The 19,849-nt window shown below is 40.5% G+C and overlaps 1 protein-coding gene across 14 annotated transcripts in view; it reads left to right on the top strand.

The window, feature by feature from the left end:
- The window catches only part of LYRM4 (LYR motif containing 4), a 209,120-nt gene that overhangs the window by 103,545 nt on the left and 85,726 nt on the right, over positions 1 to 19,849 (top strand). For 3 of the 14 annotated variants that reach the window (XR_006279025.1, XR_006279024.1, XM_043508370.1), the window contains exon 3: positions 12,345 to 12,403. The exons of 8 other annotated variants lie outside the window; for them this stretch is intronic. Coding sequence is in view for 4 of the 6 variants with exons in the window: in XM_043508370.1 (XP_043364305.1) it covers positions 12,345 to 12,403 (59 nt within the window). In the remaining 2 variants the exon portion in view is untranslated. Of the gene's footprint in view, positions 1 to 4,894; positions 8,849 to 10,880; positions 10,923 to 12,344; positions 12,404 to 19,849 lie in introns of those variants that run through there. 3 more of the 14 variants (XM_038388643.2, XM_043508374.1, XM_043508378.1) reach the window with 3 other exon arrangements.

The following is a 19,849-nucleotide window of genomic DNA, read 5'->3' on the forward strand; positions in this document are numbered from 1 at the left end:
GTTCCTATGTTGACTTTACAGGTCAGAATTATAGTGTTGATGAATTATAGTGACCAAATACATACGTAATGGTACGGCCTCTGTGGGAAACTAAGGACAATCGGAATCCAAAGTGTACATCCAGTTAGCACTATTCCAATTACGAGAAATGTTCTGGTAAAGAAAAGCACGAAGCAATATATCTTGCTTCCTGAGTAGAGATTTCATTTTTATTTTTAAGCAGAGCTCCTCATGAAAACTTCACTGAATAGCACTTCCCTTAGGCTTAATTCATTAACAGCTTAAGGTGATGCCAGAGAGAACCTTTCTTATTACAAATCTTGATAATTGAGTTAAAAAAAAATAAGGGGGGGGTGCTCTCAGGAGATTGGTGCATGTATTTAAAGGTGAGGTTGCCATTAGTAACACATTTGATCTTCTTGGTTGGAGAAGTCATTGTTCATTACTCACCTGAAGTGAAATGTTAATGGCCTGTGGTGATCTGAAGAAACCCTACAAAAATGCACAGGAAGGCTCTAATGGCATTATACAAAGTCCTTTCCATACAGATCTCCCCACACATTAGAAAGCCATAGAATGTGTTTTTTGCTTTTAATTAATGTATGTTCCACTAATTGGGCTCTGGAATAACAGAAAATGCAGAGACGCACCTGTTACTGACTAAAAAGAACAACATTCACCTGGAGACAAGTATTGTACATTACTTATCAGTATTTGCAAAACATATGGGATATGGACTGTATGGAACCATTGCAATTTGGAACCACATTTCTGAAAGAAAAAACCTCATCACATTGGAAGGAACCTGTTCAGTAACTCTTATTTTTCCGTGTTACTGTCTGTTGTTTCTAATTGCTTTTTAGAAGACTAACAATTTTTGGTAAAATGATTTTTCCTCTCATGATTTGAACGGAGTTGAAGTTAATAATAATACTACCTGATATAGCGCCTTTCCTATCAAGGGATCCCAAAGCACTTTGCAGGCATAAAAATAAATTTGATCTCTACATAGGGATCTATTAATTGACCAATGAAATGCATCTTTGGTGTGCAGCTCTTCAAGACAACTCAACAGTTCAGGACAGCTGCTCAGTCTGCCTGAAGAGGAAGAAGGCTAGTTTTTGAGCATTGGTGTAACAGATTACTCATTTATTAGATTGTTTAGACCTACCAAATAAACTAGAAGAACTCAATTATAAGTGATAATGTAGAAAGGGGACTTTGCAACCTGATAGGCAGTAGGACTAAAAAAAAAAAGTTGTTACTGATAGCTGAAATCATTGGTGACCATCAACATAAGGAGAGGCTTTTTAGTTTTCCAGTAACACAAGGAGAAGCATGAACTTTTATATGTAAAAAGGGAAGCTTGATGGCTTGAAATGTCTTCTGAAATAGGTTGATTTGAGCACCTTTTAAAGGTAGTGCTTGTACCCAACGTGGCAGAGTCTGAAGCACCAAATATAGATGCTAATCTCTGGTGAAAGATCCTGCCCTTTTGGGTTCAAGGAGGCAGTTATTTGTGTGTGTGCTTCTGGCTGGGAAGGCATTCTGACCTCTGGGGTCAAAAGGTGCTTTAAGAATCTTGTGGCTAAAGAAGTATATGGATCTGGGAATTTTAGAATGCCATTTGAGTCTCTCAGCTTTTTTGGAGACTCTTGCTTTCCCACTGAACAGTTCTTGACACTCAAATGATAAGTCTTCAACTAATTTCTGAACCTAAACTGGTAAGCTAGAAGCTCTCAGCCAAGAAGTTTGTGTCGTGCAAAGGAGCTGTATTGCCTAAGAAAAAAAGGTGTACTTGGCAAGCACAGCTTGGAAACTAGCTTTACACTTCTGAAGGGTAACCAGACAGAATTGTTTTATATTCAGGAGGGCCACGTACTTTGCCAGTGAGCAAGGGGAACCAGCTTGTGTCATGGGCTGCCAAGGCATTAAGAAAAATATGACAGGAGAGTATAAAAGTACTTGTGTGGGGGACCTAGTAGATATGCAGCTGTGACACCTCTGACAATTCCAGGTCCAGAGCTTTGGTAAGTCTACACAGAAAATCCTCATCATTCTTTAAATCATCTAGAGGAGAGATCACAGACTTGGTAACTGAGTCATTCAAAAGAGACAATGATTGTGGTGGCCCTTTTAGAATGGCATCTTCCAAACTGTCAGCATCTTCATCTTCCAAATAGTTAGTGGAGAATCTATGGAGAAGGTTGCTAGGATGCAGCTGACACCATGGAAGTTTGTCTCTGTCTCTGACAGGTTGAGGTCACGTCTTCTGGACCACAGACGTAGTTGCATTTTAGGCTGCATTACACATACGTTCTTGGCTGGGGTACAAGGACATAAGTAGTTTACAATTGCAGCACTATCCAGAAAGTTCCAAGCTCATGCCCTCTGTGTGCATACATCACGTACAGTGAGAGCTCATGCAGGTAATCACTTTCAAGAAGATTTATCCTTTCTCACATATATACTGTTATATTAATAAAAATCTTGCTGTACAACCTTTTAAAAAAGCACTCAACATAAGCATTATTCAATTAACCAAAATTTCCATTACCGTACATAATACAAACATGGGATTTTCCCTAGAAGACCATTGGTCCATCAAGTCCAGCATCTTCCCTGGTGCCTTATCCCTGCTTTACTCTTCCACCACCTCAAAATACTCCTCCATAACGTACAGTTATATATAATGTACATTGTATAATTGATTAGACATATAGTGGCAGTGGTGTTCTTTCATGACTCCTACAGCATTAGATCTGAGCACTTACTACTGTGAATTACAAAGCTCTCTTTCTGAAGTGAACTCTATTTATTAGTTTTAAATTCTCCTGCCATTCAAGCTATTGAGTTATCTTATTATGGGAGAGCGCAGAAAGGAAGAACTGATCATTTTTAACTGTATCTTCCATAATAGCCTCAATCTCTTGCCCTTTAACACTTTCCCTTCCCAGGCTAACTAATCCTATCCTTCTGCAATGCAGAATTCTTCATATGTAAATTCCAATACACCTCTGACCATCTGTGTTATCCTTCTTTGGACCTTTTAAGTCTCAGCTGTCTTATTTTTAGATAGGCAACTAAAATTTGATGCATTATTTCATATGAACATTGTTGATCTGGATAAACACATTTAAAACAGGCTCTGTACTTTCTCTCTCTCTCTCTATTTGCTTTAACCACTGTTCATTTTGTTCATCTGTTGAGGAACAAAAATCAAGAGGACTGGTGTGTCAACTTCAGTTCACAAGCAACCTGTCAGTCAATCATGATCTGTTCCTATGGGGAAATCTCTACATTTTTCCTCTATGAATTATTCCTGACAGTTTTGTGCTCAAAAAGTTGACCTTTGTGCTCACATTTGCAGTGTATATTATGCCCATTTTTTCCCTGCTCTTATCTGAATCAGACCCAGGACCCCATAATCAGCATATTGTAAATCTATCTATCTTATATACTTACATGGCCCCCACTATCTTAGCATTTGGTATCTTAATGTATTTGTCCTCTCAACACCCAGTGCAGAAGGGAAGATCAGAGGGGGAAGTGAGGTACATAAAGATAAAGTGACTTTCTGAAGGTCCTAAAAGGAGTATGGGCCAGAGCAGGGAAGGGAATTGTACCCCGTCACCTAATCACTTAGACATGCTTCCTCCTGAATCACCTTTATTACTAAAGAAAAAACCATGAGATTGATAAGGAGGATAGCCTAAAAGTATCTCCCTGCTAGAAGACTCCAACTTTCTACAGATATATAAAAGACAGTTGTGTGCCTGCCAACATGATAGTTCAGCAGTCACATTTGTGACACAATTGATATGTTTAATTGGTGTGTTGGTATTAACAAACGTGTAATGGCATAAAACACAGAGAATTTTGTTACAGCTTTGGCAAACCTGTACTGAAAGAAAGAGTACACAGATGGCTGAAAATAACAGTAAAATATTCCATCACATGTCTGCAAAAATCATTAGACAGCCACTATAGATGTTATTAATGCATGAGATTCACTTGGGGAGTCACGTTTCTGTAATATGCATTAAAACAATGATACTTTTGTTTTTAAATGGAACTGTAGCCAAATACAAACATGTATTTCTGCAGTTATGAAATGAGGTTATCAGCAATAAAGAAGATGCAATCCAGGTTTACACATTTATTCTCAATGGCTTTGTTTGCATTTTGCCAGCTACCCACAGTAAGCAACTAGTGACACTGCTGTTGTCTTTGGCCACCACTGCCAAAATGCAGTCTTATAAAGTTATATCACAAACCCATTGTATTGGTTTGGAGCATACAGTAAACCCAGATGAGCAGAGAATTTTTAGAATCAGAATTTGACCTATTTCTGAGAAGCAAGAATAACTTATAAGAAGCAACTGGTTAAATAGAGCCTTTTATAGTTAGTGAATAATAGTTGAACCTCTTTTCATCCTGTGGTATGCGTGTGTTGTGTATTACTTTCAACCTTGAGGTTAATTCAAGCATTTATGATTTACAATCCATCATATTATTAGTTATTGATTAATTTTGGATTTATTTCTGGACATTTCTTAAAGCTACCTTTGTAACAAAGAAGCAGAAACTCCCTACATTTTGTCTGCAGGATTAAAAGGCTGACTATATTGCAGAGTTATGTAGCAATGATCAGCCATCAGAATAATACATAGATTGTTAAACTGAGTGAAGAAATGCAGTCTTATTGATTGAAACCCCTCCTCTTTCATGCTTAAGAACTCTTTTTATTAGTACGATTGTGGCGGGGTTTGTTTATTTTGTAGTTGCATTTTTTGGCTCTTCAAAAGCAGGAGTATAAACTGCTGCAAATAGGCAAATTCATAAATCAGAAACTTCCATATGAATTCTCCCTTGGATTACATTTATTTTCTAGGCACCTGGATATTTTTTGGAGTACACAGTTTGACTCAGCTGAAGTGGATGTGTGCTTCTAGTAAGTCTGAGCCAACCAAGACAAGTTGAGTGATCACGTTTTGCTTTGTGGTTTTTGTACCTATAAAACTTAGCCAAAAATGATGTAAGAAATTGTATTTAAAATCCATAACCAAATTAAAAATTAAAAAAAATAAAATAAAAAAATCCATAACCAAAGCCTGCTCATTCTGAAGTCAGTGGTAGTTTTGTAGCTAACATTAAGGAGGAGAAGATTTTGCCTGTAGCTGAGTCTTCACTAGTAAAAGGAGAAGTGGTACTTTTACATATGGGTTTTCCTCGACCAGCTATATTGAGATAAAACTACCATTTGCCTTGTCTTGCTAGGATTTTACAAGATAAAGATATTATGTTAGCTATCTCTTAAAAAAACAAAAACAAAAAACAAAAAAATCCAAACACACAAATCTTTTTAACTGTCAAGATCCAGCCAAAGTAGTAAATTAGGGATCCAGTATAGCTTAAACACAACTAATATTTGGGTGCTTTTGTCCTGTACACTGTCATTTCCTCACATCCTTAATAAACTATTGTTGCTTCCTTTGTCCATGATCAGCGCAATGGAATTTTGGCAATAGTGAAGAAAGCGTCCGGTAGCTATGGAAGAAGACCTTGGTAACTAATAATAAACTGAATGAAATCTCCTATTTGTGCACCTTAGGGCAGGGCTATTCTGATTTTCCGTCAGTTGGAAAAACTGCTGTATGTTTTCTGAAAAAAGCCACTGGGAAAAGAAAAGTGAAAAAGCCCACAAATGGATTCATGTGTTAGTAGCTCTACAGAGTGCCTTGTGTAAGCTACATGTTATGTTTCAGCCAAAGGCTTCTTCCTGCTAAGGGCAAATTTCAACGAATTTATAATAGATAGATGCAAATATAATCAAACAGTCTTCCTGAGTATTCTACCAGTGGGAAGCTTGTGGTAGCAATCTTCCTTTTTAAATCAGCAGCCACAAAGCCGATTATGTCTGAGAAAGAATTTTTGAACTTTCACAACGTGCTTGAGGATAGTTAAGTGTTAATTCTTTCTCAGCAAAATTTAAATAAAGTGTGCTGAACAGCCAGACATCAGAATTTCAAGGTAAATGCATCTGAGCAGTTCTCTCACTTTTTTTCACTTCCTATTGATTGTCTGAGCAAATGGCGAAGACCTCCTTGTCATACTTTTTTCTTCATTTTTTTTTGGAAGGCATCTGCAGTAGCTTGGACTAATACTTAGCAGTTTTCAGACAAAATCAATAGCACTAATTGGCAATGGCAGTTTTCCCTGTATGGGTTCTTGTCATTATCAGATCATTTTTCATATAGATGCTTATTGTCATTAGGAGATCACTTGTCATTTTTTGACTGTTTTCCTCACTCTACTAACATGAAGACTATAGCTGTCCACTAGGATGTTACCACATGTGAATTACCACATCGTAGCTAGTACATGTTAAAAAAAAAAATAAGAAACTTTTTCACTAGTAAAGTCAAGTCCGAAGGGCTTGTCTACACTACCCGGATCGGCAGGTAGCAATCGATCCAACGGGGGTTGATTTATCATGTCACCGCTGAGCGCTCTCCCAGTACTCCACCAGAACGAGGAGTGCAAGCGGAATCAAGGGGAGAGCGTCAGCTGTCTACTTACCGCAGTGACTTCAGCTGTGCTTCACGTAGCTGAAGTTGCATATCTTAGATTGACCCCACATGGTAATGTTAGACAAGCCCTAGTATTGGACCTGTGAGATTAAATCTCTCTGAAGGAGAATATCTAGTATGAAGTGCTTCATGATTTCCTGAAATTGCTCATTTTGTACAGCATTGAAGCTGAAGTTATGATCAATTTCTTATCAAGTTTGTGCTTATAATTTTCTCATTGTTACCTAATAGTCATAACAGGACCTTTGATTTTCTCATCGCTTCCCTTTTAACTTTTTAAATGAAAGTTTGCATACTGTAATTAGTTCATTTATAGTATTTTTAAAAGAATATCAAATAGATGTTATGTGCATGTAAATACTTCAGAGCAACATAGAAATTATTGATAAAAACAGATTTTTTCCAAGTTTGCCTTTGATAGGTGAGAGAGTTATCAAAACCAGATTGCCCATAGACACTATAATATTCCTATCAGACGATTTTCCCCCTCTCGTAGCCTTCATGTTTCAAGATCATTCTTCCAACAGTCTTAAATAGCATGCATTTTGCCTCCATACTATTTTACAGTCCCTCTATTTCAGCTTTGATTTCCTACTTGATCTTCCATCCTCTGATGGATGTGAAGAGGTTCATAATTAAGGGGGTACATCCTGCGTATTCTTCTCTTCACTCAAACTCCTCAGCCTATCACTCCGTTTTCTGCAATACTCTGGTGGACTCCTGGCTGTTGCTCAACTTCCTTCTCCTGTGCAGTCCAAAAATGTACAATCTGTTTCTGACCTTTTTATAGAAGTGAAAAACTTTTTGCAGCATGGGGGTAACAGAATACTGTGATGATTTTTTGCCACAACATCAACAGCACAGACCAATAGAGGAAGGTAATTTTTGATTATACAGGATTTACTGTCTTATAGCAGGATGTACACTGCCATTTTTATAGCCAGCACCAAAAAAAGAAGAATTACAAAGCAGGGCATAGATTTTTAAAAATACTTGTCAGACTATGACTCTAGTAAATCATTTTTAAAAAATTTCAGATAGCAAGACTCTTGATCTTTCTGGCTTTGACATTTTTCTTCTGAAGTATTAAGAAGACAGTAACTCTGATCTTGTTCGTTCGTTCGTTCGTTCTTTCTTTCTTTCTTTCTTTCTTTCTTTCTTTCTCAGTTACTATAGTTCTTGGTCAGAAATGTCAAAGTTTTAAAAACAAATGTCTGTCTATGTACATTTCCTACATACTCCTTTCAAGGACAGGAATGAAATGTACAGCACTTCTACAGAGATGGATTTCCACAGAGAATGTGGAACAGAGCCAGCAAATAATAATCTACATAAACAAGTGTTCTTTCTTTATAAGAGGCAGTCTTTAAGAATGAAGACAATAAAGAACTTTTTTTGTCAAGTTAGTGTATAGTATGAAGGCTCAGGACCAGAAATCTTAGAAACCATCCTGAAAACAGGAGGTATATTTTACTTGTCATTTATTGTAATTCTAGTACATTTTGCTACTTGTTTAGTGTATAGTACAAGATACTTTCTTTCCAATTGGGATTAGATTAACCCATTCTTTTAAGAATCTATTAATTTCACTTTAAGAAAACTATAGCAGCTACAAACGTTTGCTGCCTCTATTACTGCTTGAGCTCATTTCAAACAGGTGCGCTTAGAAGCGACAGGAAAGCCCTAATTGTTACCAAAAGCACCATATCAATTGTGTTTGAGGTGGCAGAATTTCTGTGTGTTCCTTTCAAAAAGCCTTGTGTAAATTAAGGGCCTTAATGGTCACAATAGAATTAAGGAAGCAAGGTCTGTAAGAACTTGAACCAAAAAATGAATAAAAGAAAAATGTTTTATATTTGCTGTGGCTGGCATGGCAGATCTAATAATATTACTTTGTAAAACGATTAAACATTTCTGTACATTCTGAAGCACTTGAGTTCATGATGATGTAATTACAGTGGTGTAACCTTTGGTATAGTCTCTAAAATTGAACCTATAAATATTTAATTACATGGTAAAGAATATTCTTTTAAAAAATAATAGTGTTGAACATAGATCCAATGCATTCAGAACCTGTGTAGTGATAATTACCCTATACTAAACCATACAAAATTCAATTTGCTGTTTATTTCAGCTCCACAAGTCAGTGTAAACCAGGACGGTTACAAAATAATAACAGGACCTGCTCTTGATGGATCTCAGAGAGCTGTCACTATTACATGAGAACAGGAATTTTCTACATTGAGTAGCCATTACAAAATAACATCTGGTCTATCAAGTTAACGGTCTTATTGAATCATTTAGGTTTTCCCGTATCTCTTGGACAACACAGTCTTACAATGCGTTAATCTAATCTACACAAGCACTTCCACTGTTCTTACCACTAGGGGAGTCCAAGGCTGAAAGGAGAAGCCTTATTAGCCTTAACCAGTGCTTAATTTGTGCCGGGTCTGAGCCCTGGCATCTCTGGACTTGCTGGGTCAGTTACCGGTCCTGGCACAGGCAGCAGGAGGCCCATGCTGGCCACAGAGCGCACTTTCTGCACTGGGGCTGCAGTCGCTTCCCTCTCAGGCTCCGGTGCCGCCGCCTTGCCCACATACCCTGCGCAAGGCCAGCAGCTCACTGATCCTGCCTGACATCCAGTGAGTGCAGCTGCGGCTAAATTGGCACAAGCTGAGCTCCCTCATCATGGACAGCAGAGTCCTTCAGGTCCAGGGATTCCACCCCCCAGCAGTGCTTCTGCCAGCACTAGTGCCCCTTTCACTTTGTGGGGGTCTCTCACGAGCAGGCTGCTGCCCTCTGGAAGGCCCAGGAGAGGCAGCAACTCCCGAGTGCTGGTAGCGAGAAGAGAGGTGATGCATTAGGGACTGGGGAAGTGACCATGCAGCCAGGGCAAAGTGCGGGACGGGGAAGCTGGGCACCAAAGCAGGAGGGAAGCTCCGGGAGGCTGACAGGTATCCGCTAGGGGAAGTGAGCAGTTGGAGTGGGATGTACAAGAGGCAACCGCCAAGAAGGCGGCACTGCGTTCCAGCCAGGGGTTGCTGACCCCCATGGTGCCCACAATCCTGGCTACTGCAGCCCCCAGCAGCAGCTGTGCTTCGCAAGGGAGGGAGCGGGGCAGGGCGCTGCCTGGCCTGTCCTCCTCAGGAGACCCTCACCAGGATGGGTGAGAACAGGGCCAAATCATGGACCCTCTTGTGTGAGGGGTGGGGTGCTCTTCCCCCTCCTCCCCCCAGGGGATTTCAGCTGGGCAGGTGCCCTAATCCAGGCCGAGAGCCAAGCAATCCAGGTTCAGGTGGCAGGGCCCACAGCCCCTTTGTACAGGAGTAATGGATCGGGTGGGGGCAGAACATTCACACACGCACATTGAAAGAGCAATGGGAATGGCTCAGGTAGGGGAGGGCAGCGCTGCTCTTCCATGTCCTCTGCCCCATTTGGAAACCAAAACACCAGCCCCCCCAGGACATGCAGCCCCCCCAGGACGTGCAGAATGGGGGATAAGCAGGGTTGGGTGTATTGGTTGTGGCATAACAGTGCATCAGTGCTTAATTTGTGCCTTGGCTGAGCCCAAGCACCTCTTTCATTACAAAGTAAGCACTAGTTTTAACATATGCTAGATTTGGCCCAATGTGGGAAAATTAAATATTGTGGATCATGTTCAATATTTCCACTTCTGGTTCCATAAAGTATTCTCCCCTCTGTTCTGTGTTTGGTTCATACATTCTACATGTTGAGAGGAAGGCTAGGTAGAAGGTGGTTAAGGTGTCACAGAACTCATTGCTCTCAGCTCTAAGAGTCTTCCTATGTCACCTTGGGCAAGTCACTTAACCCCTCTGAGACTCAGTTTCCCCATCTGTAAAACAGGGTGATCATGAGGAATCATTCATTAAAATTTGTAAATGGCTGTGTGATCACATAGAAGATACTGTATAGCTGAAAAGTACTATTTATTTTAATTTAGTATAAAATGCATAATCATAATTTTACGTTGGATTTCCTTTTGCTTAATTATGATTTTGACTTAGAAAGCACATTAGTTAATTTCAAAGTGCTAGAATTTTTGTAACATATTTTACTAAAATGCAAAAAGCTTCCAGCAATAAGATGCCTTGACAAAACAGCAGAGCCATGCATTAGTACCCCTTTATACAGCCAGCAATTACCTGTTTGAGAGACTAATAAAAGCTTATATCAATAAATTCCAACCAAGACAGGTTATTTAATGACCAAATATCCAAAGTTGTTTATTGGGTTATTTGCACTAACCTGCACATTTTCACACCCAAGAACTTGGATTTGAACATGGAAATCTGATAGCCAGATATCCAGCTGCCCACTTTGCATACAATATCCACCTGCTGAAGTGAAGAAACAGATTGACAGAGCCAGAAGCATACCCAGAAGTTACCTTCTCCAAGACAGGCCCAACAAAGAACGTAACAGAACGCCACTAGCCGTCACCTTCAGCCCCCAACTAAAACCTCTCCAGCGCATCATCAAGAATCTACAACCTATCCTGAAGGACAATCCCTCATTCTCACAGATCTTGGGAGACAGGCCAGTTCTTGCTTACAGACAGCCCCCCAACCTGAAGCAAATACTCACCAGCAACCACACAACAAAAACACTAACTCATGAACCTATCCTTGCAACAAAGCCCGTTGCAAACTCTTTCCGCATATCTATTCAGGGGACACCATCATAGGGCCTAATCACATGAGCCACACTATCAGAGGCTCATTCACCTGCACACCTACCAATGTGATATATGCCATCATGTGCTAGCAATGCTCCTCTGCCATGTACATTGTCCAAACCGGACAGTCTCTACGTAAAAGAATAAATGGACACAAATCAGACGTCAAGAATTGTAACACTCAAAAACCAGTTTGAGAACACTTCAGTCTCCCTGGTCACTCAATTACAGACCTAGAAGTCCCAATATTACAACAAAAAAACTTCAGAAACAGACTCCAATGAGAGACTGCTGAATTGGAATTAATTTGAAAACTGGACACCATTAAATTAGGTTTGAATAAAGACTGGGAGTGGATGGGTCATTACACAAAGTAAAACTATTTCCCCATGCTTATTTCCCCCCCAACACACACTGTTACTCTCACCTTCTCAACTGTTGGAAATGGGCCATCCTGATTATCACTACAAAAGGTTTTTTTCTCCTGCTGATAATAGCTCACCTTAATTGATCACTCTCGTTATAGTGTGTATGGCAACACCCATTTTTTCATGTTCTCTGTGTGTGTGTATATATATATCTTCCTACTGTATTTTCCACTGCATGCATCCGATGAAGTGGGTTTTAGCCCACGAAAGCTTATGCTCAAATAAATTTGTTAGTCTCTAAGGTGCCACGAGTACTCTTCGTTCACTTTGCTTGTGTAAATCCTTCCTGGAAAAGTACGTTTTGTGATGCTGAACAGTTCCTCTGACGTCGTAAGTTCCCTCAGTTCCTGTTGAACGCAATTTTTACACTTGGATGCCTGCAGTTGGGAAATCTAAATAAAGCTGCTTGATTTTTCACAGTTGATGTGAATCCATAACTCCCTTTGACCGCAGTAAGAGCTATGAGTATGCAATATGTTTGAAATCAGGCTCCTTGTGTAGTTGCCAAATATGGGTTTAGGTGCCTAACTTTAGGGTCAAGTTTGTAAAATTTGGCCAGCATTTTGATGGGTTTATTCTCCTTTTGCATGTTTAATTGTTATTAATATGCAGGTTATTTGCATGTAGGGAGACAAGAAGAGACCTGATAAGGACAATGTTCTTGGAATGCCCAAGTGTAACAGCATGCAAGTTAGAAATTTTTAATCTGTCTCTTGTGCTTCTGTTCATTTTCTGTACTGTTGATCACAGACTAAAGTCTACAGATGAAGTTGTAAGGATAAAATCCTTAATTAGTAATGATTGTTTTAGGAAAATTAATAACATTTCACCTTCATTTGTGTGTTCCTTGTGGTCCTCTGCTGCAGTTCTCAAACTGTATCTGTCTGCCCTCTGTTTCCTGACTCTGCAACTGGAATAAGGATTTGATCAGCAGGAACTAAAAGTAGCTCATGAATGCTGACAACATTCTTATCAATGTCAAGCAGACTTGTCTACTTACTTTTTGTTTACGTGAGGCAAGGCTAATTAATGTTCAAGGCCCTTCATACATTTTTGGTTTTCACTGATTTTTACCGAAAAATTTCTGGGTTTTACAAAAAATGTGGATTCGTTTTTACCAGTTGTCATCCCAGTTTTGGACCACTCAAGTAAGTGAAAATACTCATTATATGTTAGAAAATCCAGTACATTACATTAGGTCGCTCTTTATGTTAATAATAAATTAGTCTACATGTAAATGCAAGGCTGTCTGTCAAGGTAAGGCAATGTAGTGGAAGATACACACTTTCACACACCCATATGCATATGTGCTCATAAGTGAACTCCCCAGACTCAGCTCCCCTCTCCAGAAGAGAGATGGAAGCTTGGTAACTTGGGTGGCCAGAGTAACCAAGCTGCCATCTCTTCTTCTGGAGCGGTCCTGGAAGCAGAAGACATGGAAGAGGCAGCTTGAGGAGCTAGCGCCTCACCTCCTCCACCTCTTCCAGGCCCAATCTGGGAGAAGAGAAGGTAGTTCCGTTCAGTAACTGGGCTGCCCAGTTTACCAAGCCACCATCTCTCCTTCCAGACCAAGGAGCTGGGTCAGAAGTGCACTTACTTTTCTCTTTTGGTGATTTTTCTCCCTGACTGCCAGTCCCCCCATATTAATTCTGATATTTACCCAGAAAACTCTTGAGATAATTTTTGCATTAATTTATACTGGTTTTTAAATTTTTGTATTAAACATTGATAAATTCCCAGGAAACATTAAACATAACAAACACTGAAAATGTAGGGCCTTGTTAATGTTGTAAAGGAATTTGAAATCTTCTGATGAAAGATAATGTTGTAAAGCTGAGAAGTATTATTATGTTTCCAAATTATGAATTTTTGAATTTTCTGTGTTGGCTGCTGCTGAAACTGGTAAGGCTTGTTAAATGGCAAGTGTAGAAGATGAAGAAATATTTACATGTCAGTGCCAAGCTAAAGCCTGTTTGTTTTGTAGGTGCTTTTATTTATTTTTATAACAAAGTAATGTATGATCTGTGTTTGCATTATTTGCTGGCATGTTAATTAGGTCCAAGAAGATGCGTGTCCTACATATTAATTTCATGGTATATTCTACTAATTGAGATGCATAAGTTAGAGTTTCACTGGTAAATGACTGTAAGATTCAGTACGAGCAGCATGTTGCATCCATTCAAATACAGCTATTAGGTGCTAAAGAGACAATTAGCCTTAATGACTCCATTGCCAGGCCTAAAATGAACCCTAAAGATATAAATCACATAGAGGAGCAAGTTCTTATAGGTCCAAATTTCATAATTAACCTTCACAATACAGTGAATTAAAAAAGAGGGGGGAAATATACTTAGAAGAAATGAAATAAAATTAAATACTGAAACAACCTGACAGAAGTGTTTGATGGTATCACATTGCTATCTTGCACTGTGACTTCAAACGCTGCTTCTAGGAAACCTGTCAAATGGCCGCAGTTAGACCATGTCTGTGCTAGGGCCTTTTTAAAAAAACAAAACAAAAAAAAATACCTCCCACTTTTGCTAACACTCACTCAGGGTTCGCTATTGTTAGCAATACTGGGATCCCTGGTGTGAGTGAGACACTGAGTACTACTTGTGTTCTTTACCACTTGTCACATCTCCCTGCTTAGGATAGGTCAAGTCAATATGGTGTTTATAATAGCAACAGCAGCTCAGCCAGCAGCCCATTCAGGTGCCCAGCAGTGTTGCTAACACGAGTGAAATTGAACCAGTGTTGGCAGTAGTGGGACGTGTTTAGAAAATGCCCTTCATGTCGATAGGGCTGCCAGGTGTCCAGTTTTCGACAGGAACCCCTGGTCGAAAGGGACCCTGGCGGCTCCGATCAGCACTGCTGACCAGGTTGTTAAAAGTCCAGTCGGTGGATCAGCAGGGTTAAGGCAGGCTCCCTTGCTCTACACGGTTCCCAGAAGCAGCAGCATGTCCCCCCTCCGGCTCCTACTGGTAGGGGAAACCAGGGGGCTCTTCACGCTGCCCCCGCCCCAAGAGCTGGCTCCACAGCTCCCACTGGCTGGGAACTGCAGCCTATGGGTGCTGTGGGGCCCACACCCATGGACAGGGCAGTGCGCAGAGCTGCCTGGCCTCAACTCCGCGTAGGAGCTGGAGGGGGGATATGCCGCTGCTTCCAGGAGCTGCTTGAGGTAAGCACCACCCAGAGCCTGCACCCCAATCCCCTCCCACACCCCATCCCCCTGCCCCAGCCCTGATCTCCCTCCTGCTCTCCAAACTCCTCGATTCCAGCCCGGAGCACCCTCCTTTACCCCAAACCCCTCATCCTCAGCCCCACTCCAGAGTCTGCACCCCCAGCGGGAGCTCTCACACACCCCTGCACCCCAACCCCCTGTCCCAGCCTGGAGCCTCCTGCTCACCCCTAATCCCTCATCCCTGACCCCACACCGGAGCCCACATCACCAGCCAGAGCTCTCCCCCCCTGCACCCCAATCCCCAGCTCAGAGCCCCCTCCTGCACCCTGAACCCCTCATTTTTGGCCCCACCCCAGAGCCCACATTCCCAGCCAGAGCCCTCACCTCCTCCCACATCCCAACCCACTGCCTCAGCACAGAGCCACCTCCCACACCCTGAACTCCTCATTTCTGGCCCCACCCTGGAGCCCACTCACCCAGTCGGAGTCCTCACCCCCTCCCACACTCCAACCCCCTGACCCAGCCCGGTGAAAATGAGTAAGTGAGTGAGGGTGGTGAGAGCGAGTTACAGAGGGACAGGGGAATGGAGTGAGCGGGGGCTGGGGCCTCGGAGGAGGGGCAGGGCAAGGGTGTTCAGTTTTGTGCGAGTAGAAAGTTGGCAACCCTAAGTGTAGAAAGGGCTGTAGTCTGGCAATTCAGCAAATGAGGCATTTACTGTATGCTTCACTTAATGCAAGCCCTCTTGTTTTAAAATGTACGTTACTTGATGAAGTTCCCCCTCTACTCAAAAGCCAACTACTAGACTCTACAAGTGATACTGACATCTAAACACAAAATATTGTTTTGTACAATTGGCCAAGTTACCGTATGCAGAGGAGGCTAAGAATCAGTGGTCCCATTGTGTTCCCTGGCGGGAACTGAAGAATAATCTGAGAAGAAATGAAAGTCTCTCTCAGGACAATATTCCGTTAAAAATGTTATGCCCTCTTATTAATTTGGACATAGCTGTGCTGGTTTTTAGATTCATTGTAATGACTACTACCTGTTGCACATACTGTTGTATATTCTAAAAGTGTTCTTTAATCTGTAACATTTCAGTGAACTGTTTTCATTCTGGCTCATAATATATTTTGTCAGTGCTTTATTAAAAAATTAAGAGATCAGAAAAGAATGTCACGCATTCTAAAAGAGGAAAGAAGAATTTTAGTGTAATGCACTTACTGGTTCTTGCCTGAAATATTGTTCTAGGACCCAATCAGCATTCCTTGTACGCCCAACCTCTAATTGGCTTCAGTGGGAGTTTCAGATGCACAAGGTATGCAGGCCTTTGTCCCTAATCAACTATTAATGCCAATATTTTCACACATGGGTGCTTTAAAAATTGTATCCTAAATTCATATTTAGGCACCTAAAAAAACACCTTGTACTGAACTGAACACCCAGTAGCTCCCATTAAGTTCAGTGGCTCAATATATTTGAAAATCAGGCTGTTTGTTTAGGTGCCAAAATAAGGACTTGAATCCTGTTTTTAAGCATCCATTGTTGACAATCGTGGCATTCATTTTTTAATTTAATGCTGTGGTTGTAGGTCTATTGGTATGTTTTAATTATTATTTTGGCTGCTGATTTTTAATCCCTAATAGTGGACATGCTGTCTGATAGTTTAATAATCATGAGGCTTCCAGTTTTCAAATGTTATATTTCGCTATTATCATTTTTGAACAGCAGTGTGGTGGTTCCATGCAGCATCTTGTCAAATATTAGCCAGGATTTTGATACTTACTTTAAGTTCTTTACATAAGACTTATTTAAATCCAACTCATGCTTTCTTTTTCACTCTACTGAAACTGAAAGATACTTTCAGTTTCTAGCAGAGATGGCTCAGTATTTACCAGAGGTGGTTTTTACCAGATAAAATCATGGTTCGTAGCACCTTGTGAAAAACCAGTTAGTCCCTGTTTAAGGCATTTTCTATTTTTAAAACTCATTTTGTTAATGCACACCACATTACACTTAGTTTTAGTTGCATATTCTAATTGTGATTACATAAGGCAGTAGATTCATAGATTCATTTAGGGTTGTGCAAATAAAAAGTAAACCTGCCAGGGGTGTAGTACTACAATATGTAATTATAATACTGAATGTTGGAATGTCTACGTACATTTTGGTTCAGTATTTTCTAAAGGAAGCTATACATGTCATGACTCCTTTCAGTTTTCAATATTATATAATCAAAAGTCAAACACATTTCAGTTTATGACAATGACAATAAGGCAGTGGTTCCCAAACTTGTTCCGCTGCTTGTGCAGGGAAAGCCCCTGGCGGGCTGGGCCAGTTTGTTTACCTGCCACGTCCGCAGGTTTGGCCGATCATGTCTCCCAGTGGCTGCGGTTCGCTGCTCCAGGCCAATGGGAGCTGCTGGAAGCGGCAGCCAGTACGTCCCTCAGCCCACACCACTTCCAGCAGCTTCCTGCACAAGCAGCGGAACAAATTTGGGAACCACTGCAAGAAGGCATAGTCATAGGCTTGAAGCATTAAATAATCAGAGCGTGCAGAGTTGCAGATTACCAATCCAGGTGCATTTGTCCATGCCACGTTCTGTAGCAGAAGATCAACTTTGATGGAGTGGATAAGCGGAGCCTGTTCCTCAGTTTTGAATGGATGTATCCAAAGTTTGAAAAGATTTCTTCTTAGCTTGCTGAATTTGTTGGACACTTATTCTGTTATTTTTCCCAGTTTCCCATTTAAGCCAGTATTACCAGCGCCCTGTCCTAAACTAGTTTTTCCTGGTTTCAAGGGAGAATACGTTAAATGTGTTTTATAAAATGTGAGCAGTCTTTACTAGTACTCTCTCAATGTACTAAAATGCTGATCCTTTAGAGAAATGGGGGGAAATATTTTTAATTCTTAAACATGTGATTGAAAGACAATTTTTTTTCTTTTTTATAATAGAAAAAAACAGTTGCAAATACAGCATTTCTAAAAGATACGCTATAGCTGAAACAGAAGTTATGGGTTTGTTGCAAGAATTTAGGGCCTCTGTTACAGAGATCAGACTTTTGTTCCATCTACACAGCCTGTAGTAGTGTGCCTCCTAACTCCAGGTTGACAGATTCAGGCTCGCACTGCTGGGCTAAAAATAGCTGTGTAGACATTGCGCCACAGGCTGGATCTTGGGATCTGAAGCCTCGGGAAGGGAGTAGCTTTAGAGCCCAAGCGCCAGCCTGAGCTACAACTTCAAAGTACTGTCTACACAGCTATTTTTAGAGTGGTAGTGCAACCTGCATAGACCCATGTCTGTTGACCTGGGCTAGGAGGCTTGCTGTCGTGGGCTGTGTAGACGCACCCTAGATGATCATAATAATCCCTTTTGGCCTTCAAATCTATGAATTTGAATTTGTAACTGTTAATGTTGAGGACTTTTTTTTTTTAACTTTTTAACACAGGGCCACTTACTGCTAATTGTAGTGATTACATTTCTAATGTGAATTTACCGTGTCTTCTAAGAATGTGAAGGCACTTGACATTTCCTATAAATGTAAAAGAGAAGAAGAAGAGAACTAGACAGGTCCAATACTATTGGATGAATAATTGCAAACCATTATGGTCAATATTTTGGTGTCTTCTGAATGAACAGGGACTATATTTCTATCACTTTTTCTAAAATCTGCATCCAGCCTGCATTTTACCCCTTGAAATGGAAGGACTGTCTAGAGTTGCCAATCTGGGGGGTTCATCACATGGCAGTCTTTAATTAAAGATTAGTCTTTAATTCCTGGAAACTCCAGGACAGTCCTGGAGGATTGGTAACCCTAGGACTGTCAGATCTTTTACACCGTTTGCTTTACGCCATGACTCTATAGTCCAGGCAGCATATTTTGAACCAGGCAGTCTTCCTCAGTGGTGCCAATGCAACCATGTCATCTCAAGGAGCGCTTGGTGGCTCATGTGGCAAGACAAGATACTATAAATGACTGGCTCAGCAAAATGCCAGCTAAACATAAAAAGTGTTACTTTACTGAGACCAAATGTAGATGCGGGAATACATTCCCCCTTTGTTGTTATTTCATTATTAAAGTAAGTGTGTGTGTGTGTGTGGTGGTTGGGTTAGTGCTAAATTGATGAGCTCATATTTCATAAGCTCATAAGATTGAATGGTATAGAATAAAATCAATATTTCTGTTAATTAAGTTTTTTGGGTGGTGGGAAGACCAAATGGCATTGTAAAGTCATTTCAAACTTTCATATGTATATTGACTAAAATTATTGGCTTGAAGATTTGAAATCTCTACTATAGAGATTTTTCTTTTGTTTTATACGAGAAGCAAAATGCATTGAATGTTCTCTAAAAGCTGATTCTCTGCATTTATGACTAAATGGAGATGTTTTTTGATAGATATAAAATAATGGCATTAACATTAATGTCAAATATTCTGAGCATTTACATGCAGTATTTTCTTTGCTAGTGATTAAACCCCTCCACCCACTGGGTCCCCTTTCAACGGATCTTTCTGATTTGGAATAGTGTGTCATTTCAAATGTACTAGAAATTTGTGCTGGTATCTTTTTATATCAAAGGTTTTTTTTAATTACCGTTCGTTCTCCATTTTATTAAAACATTGTCTAAATTTCCCTTTTTAAAAATATTCATCACGTTTATAACTCTGGTTGTGCTAATAGATTTATTGCTGCTGAATAAGTGTTGATAATACTTTGATGATGGTGCATTAAGTAAGCAAGTGGGATTCTTCCTCTTCAATTGCAGTTTCCCCCACTCCCCAAAATCCCTACCTTTGTTTTTGTTCATGGAGAAATGTTTACCTAATTCAGGGTTGGCCAGCCTGAGACTGAGAAGGAGCCAGAATTAACCAATGTACGTAGCCAAAGAGCCGCAGTAATACATCAGCAGCCCTCCCATCTGCTCCCCCCACTCCCAGCGCCCACCGACAGC

The sequence above is a fragment of the Dermochelys coriacea genome, chromosome 2 (genome assembly GCF_009764565.3).
Source record: "Dermochelys coriacea isolate rDerCor1 chromosome 2, rDerCor1.pri.v4, whole genome shotgun sequence".
NCBI lineage: Eukaryota > Metazoa > Chordata > Testudines > Dermochelyidae > Dermochelys > Dermochelys coriacea.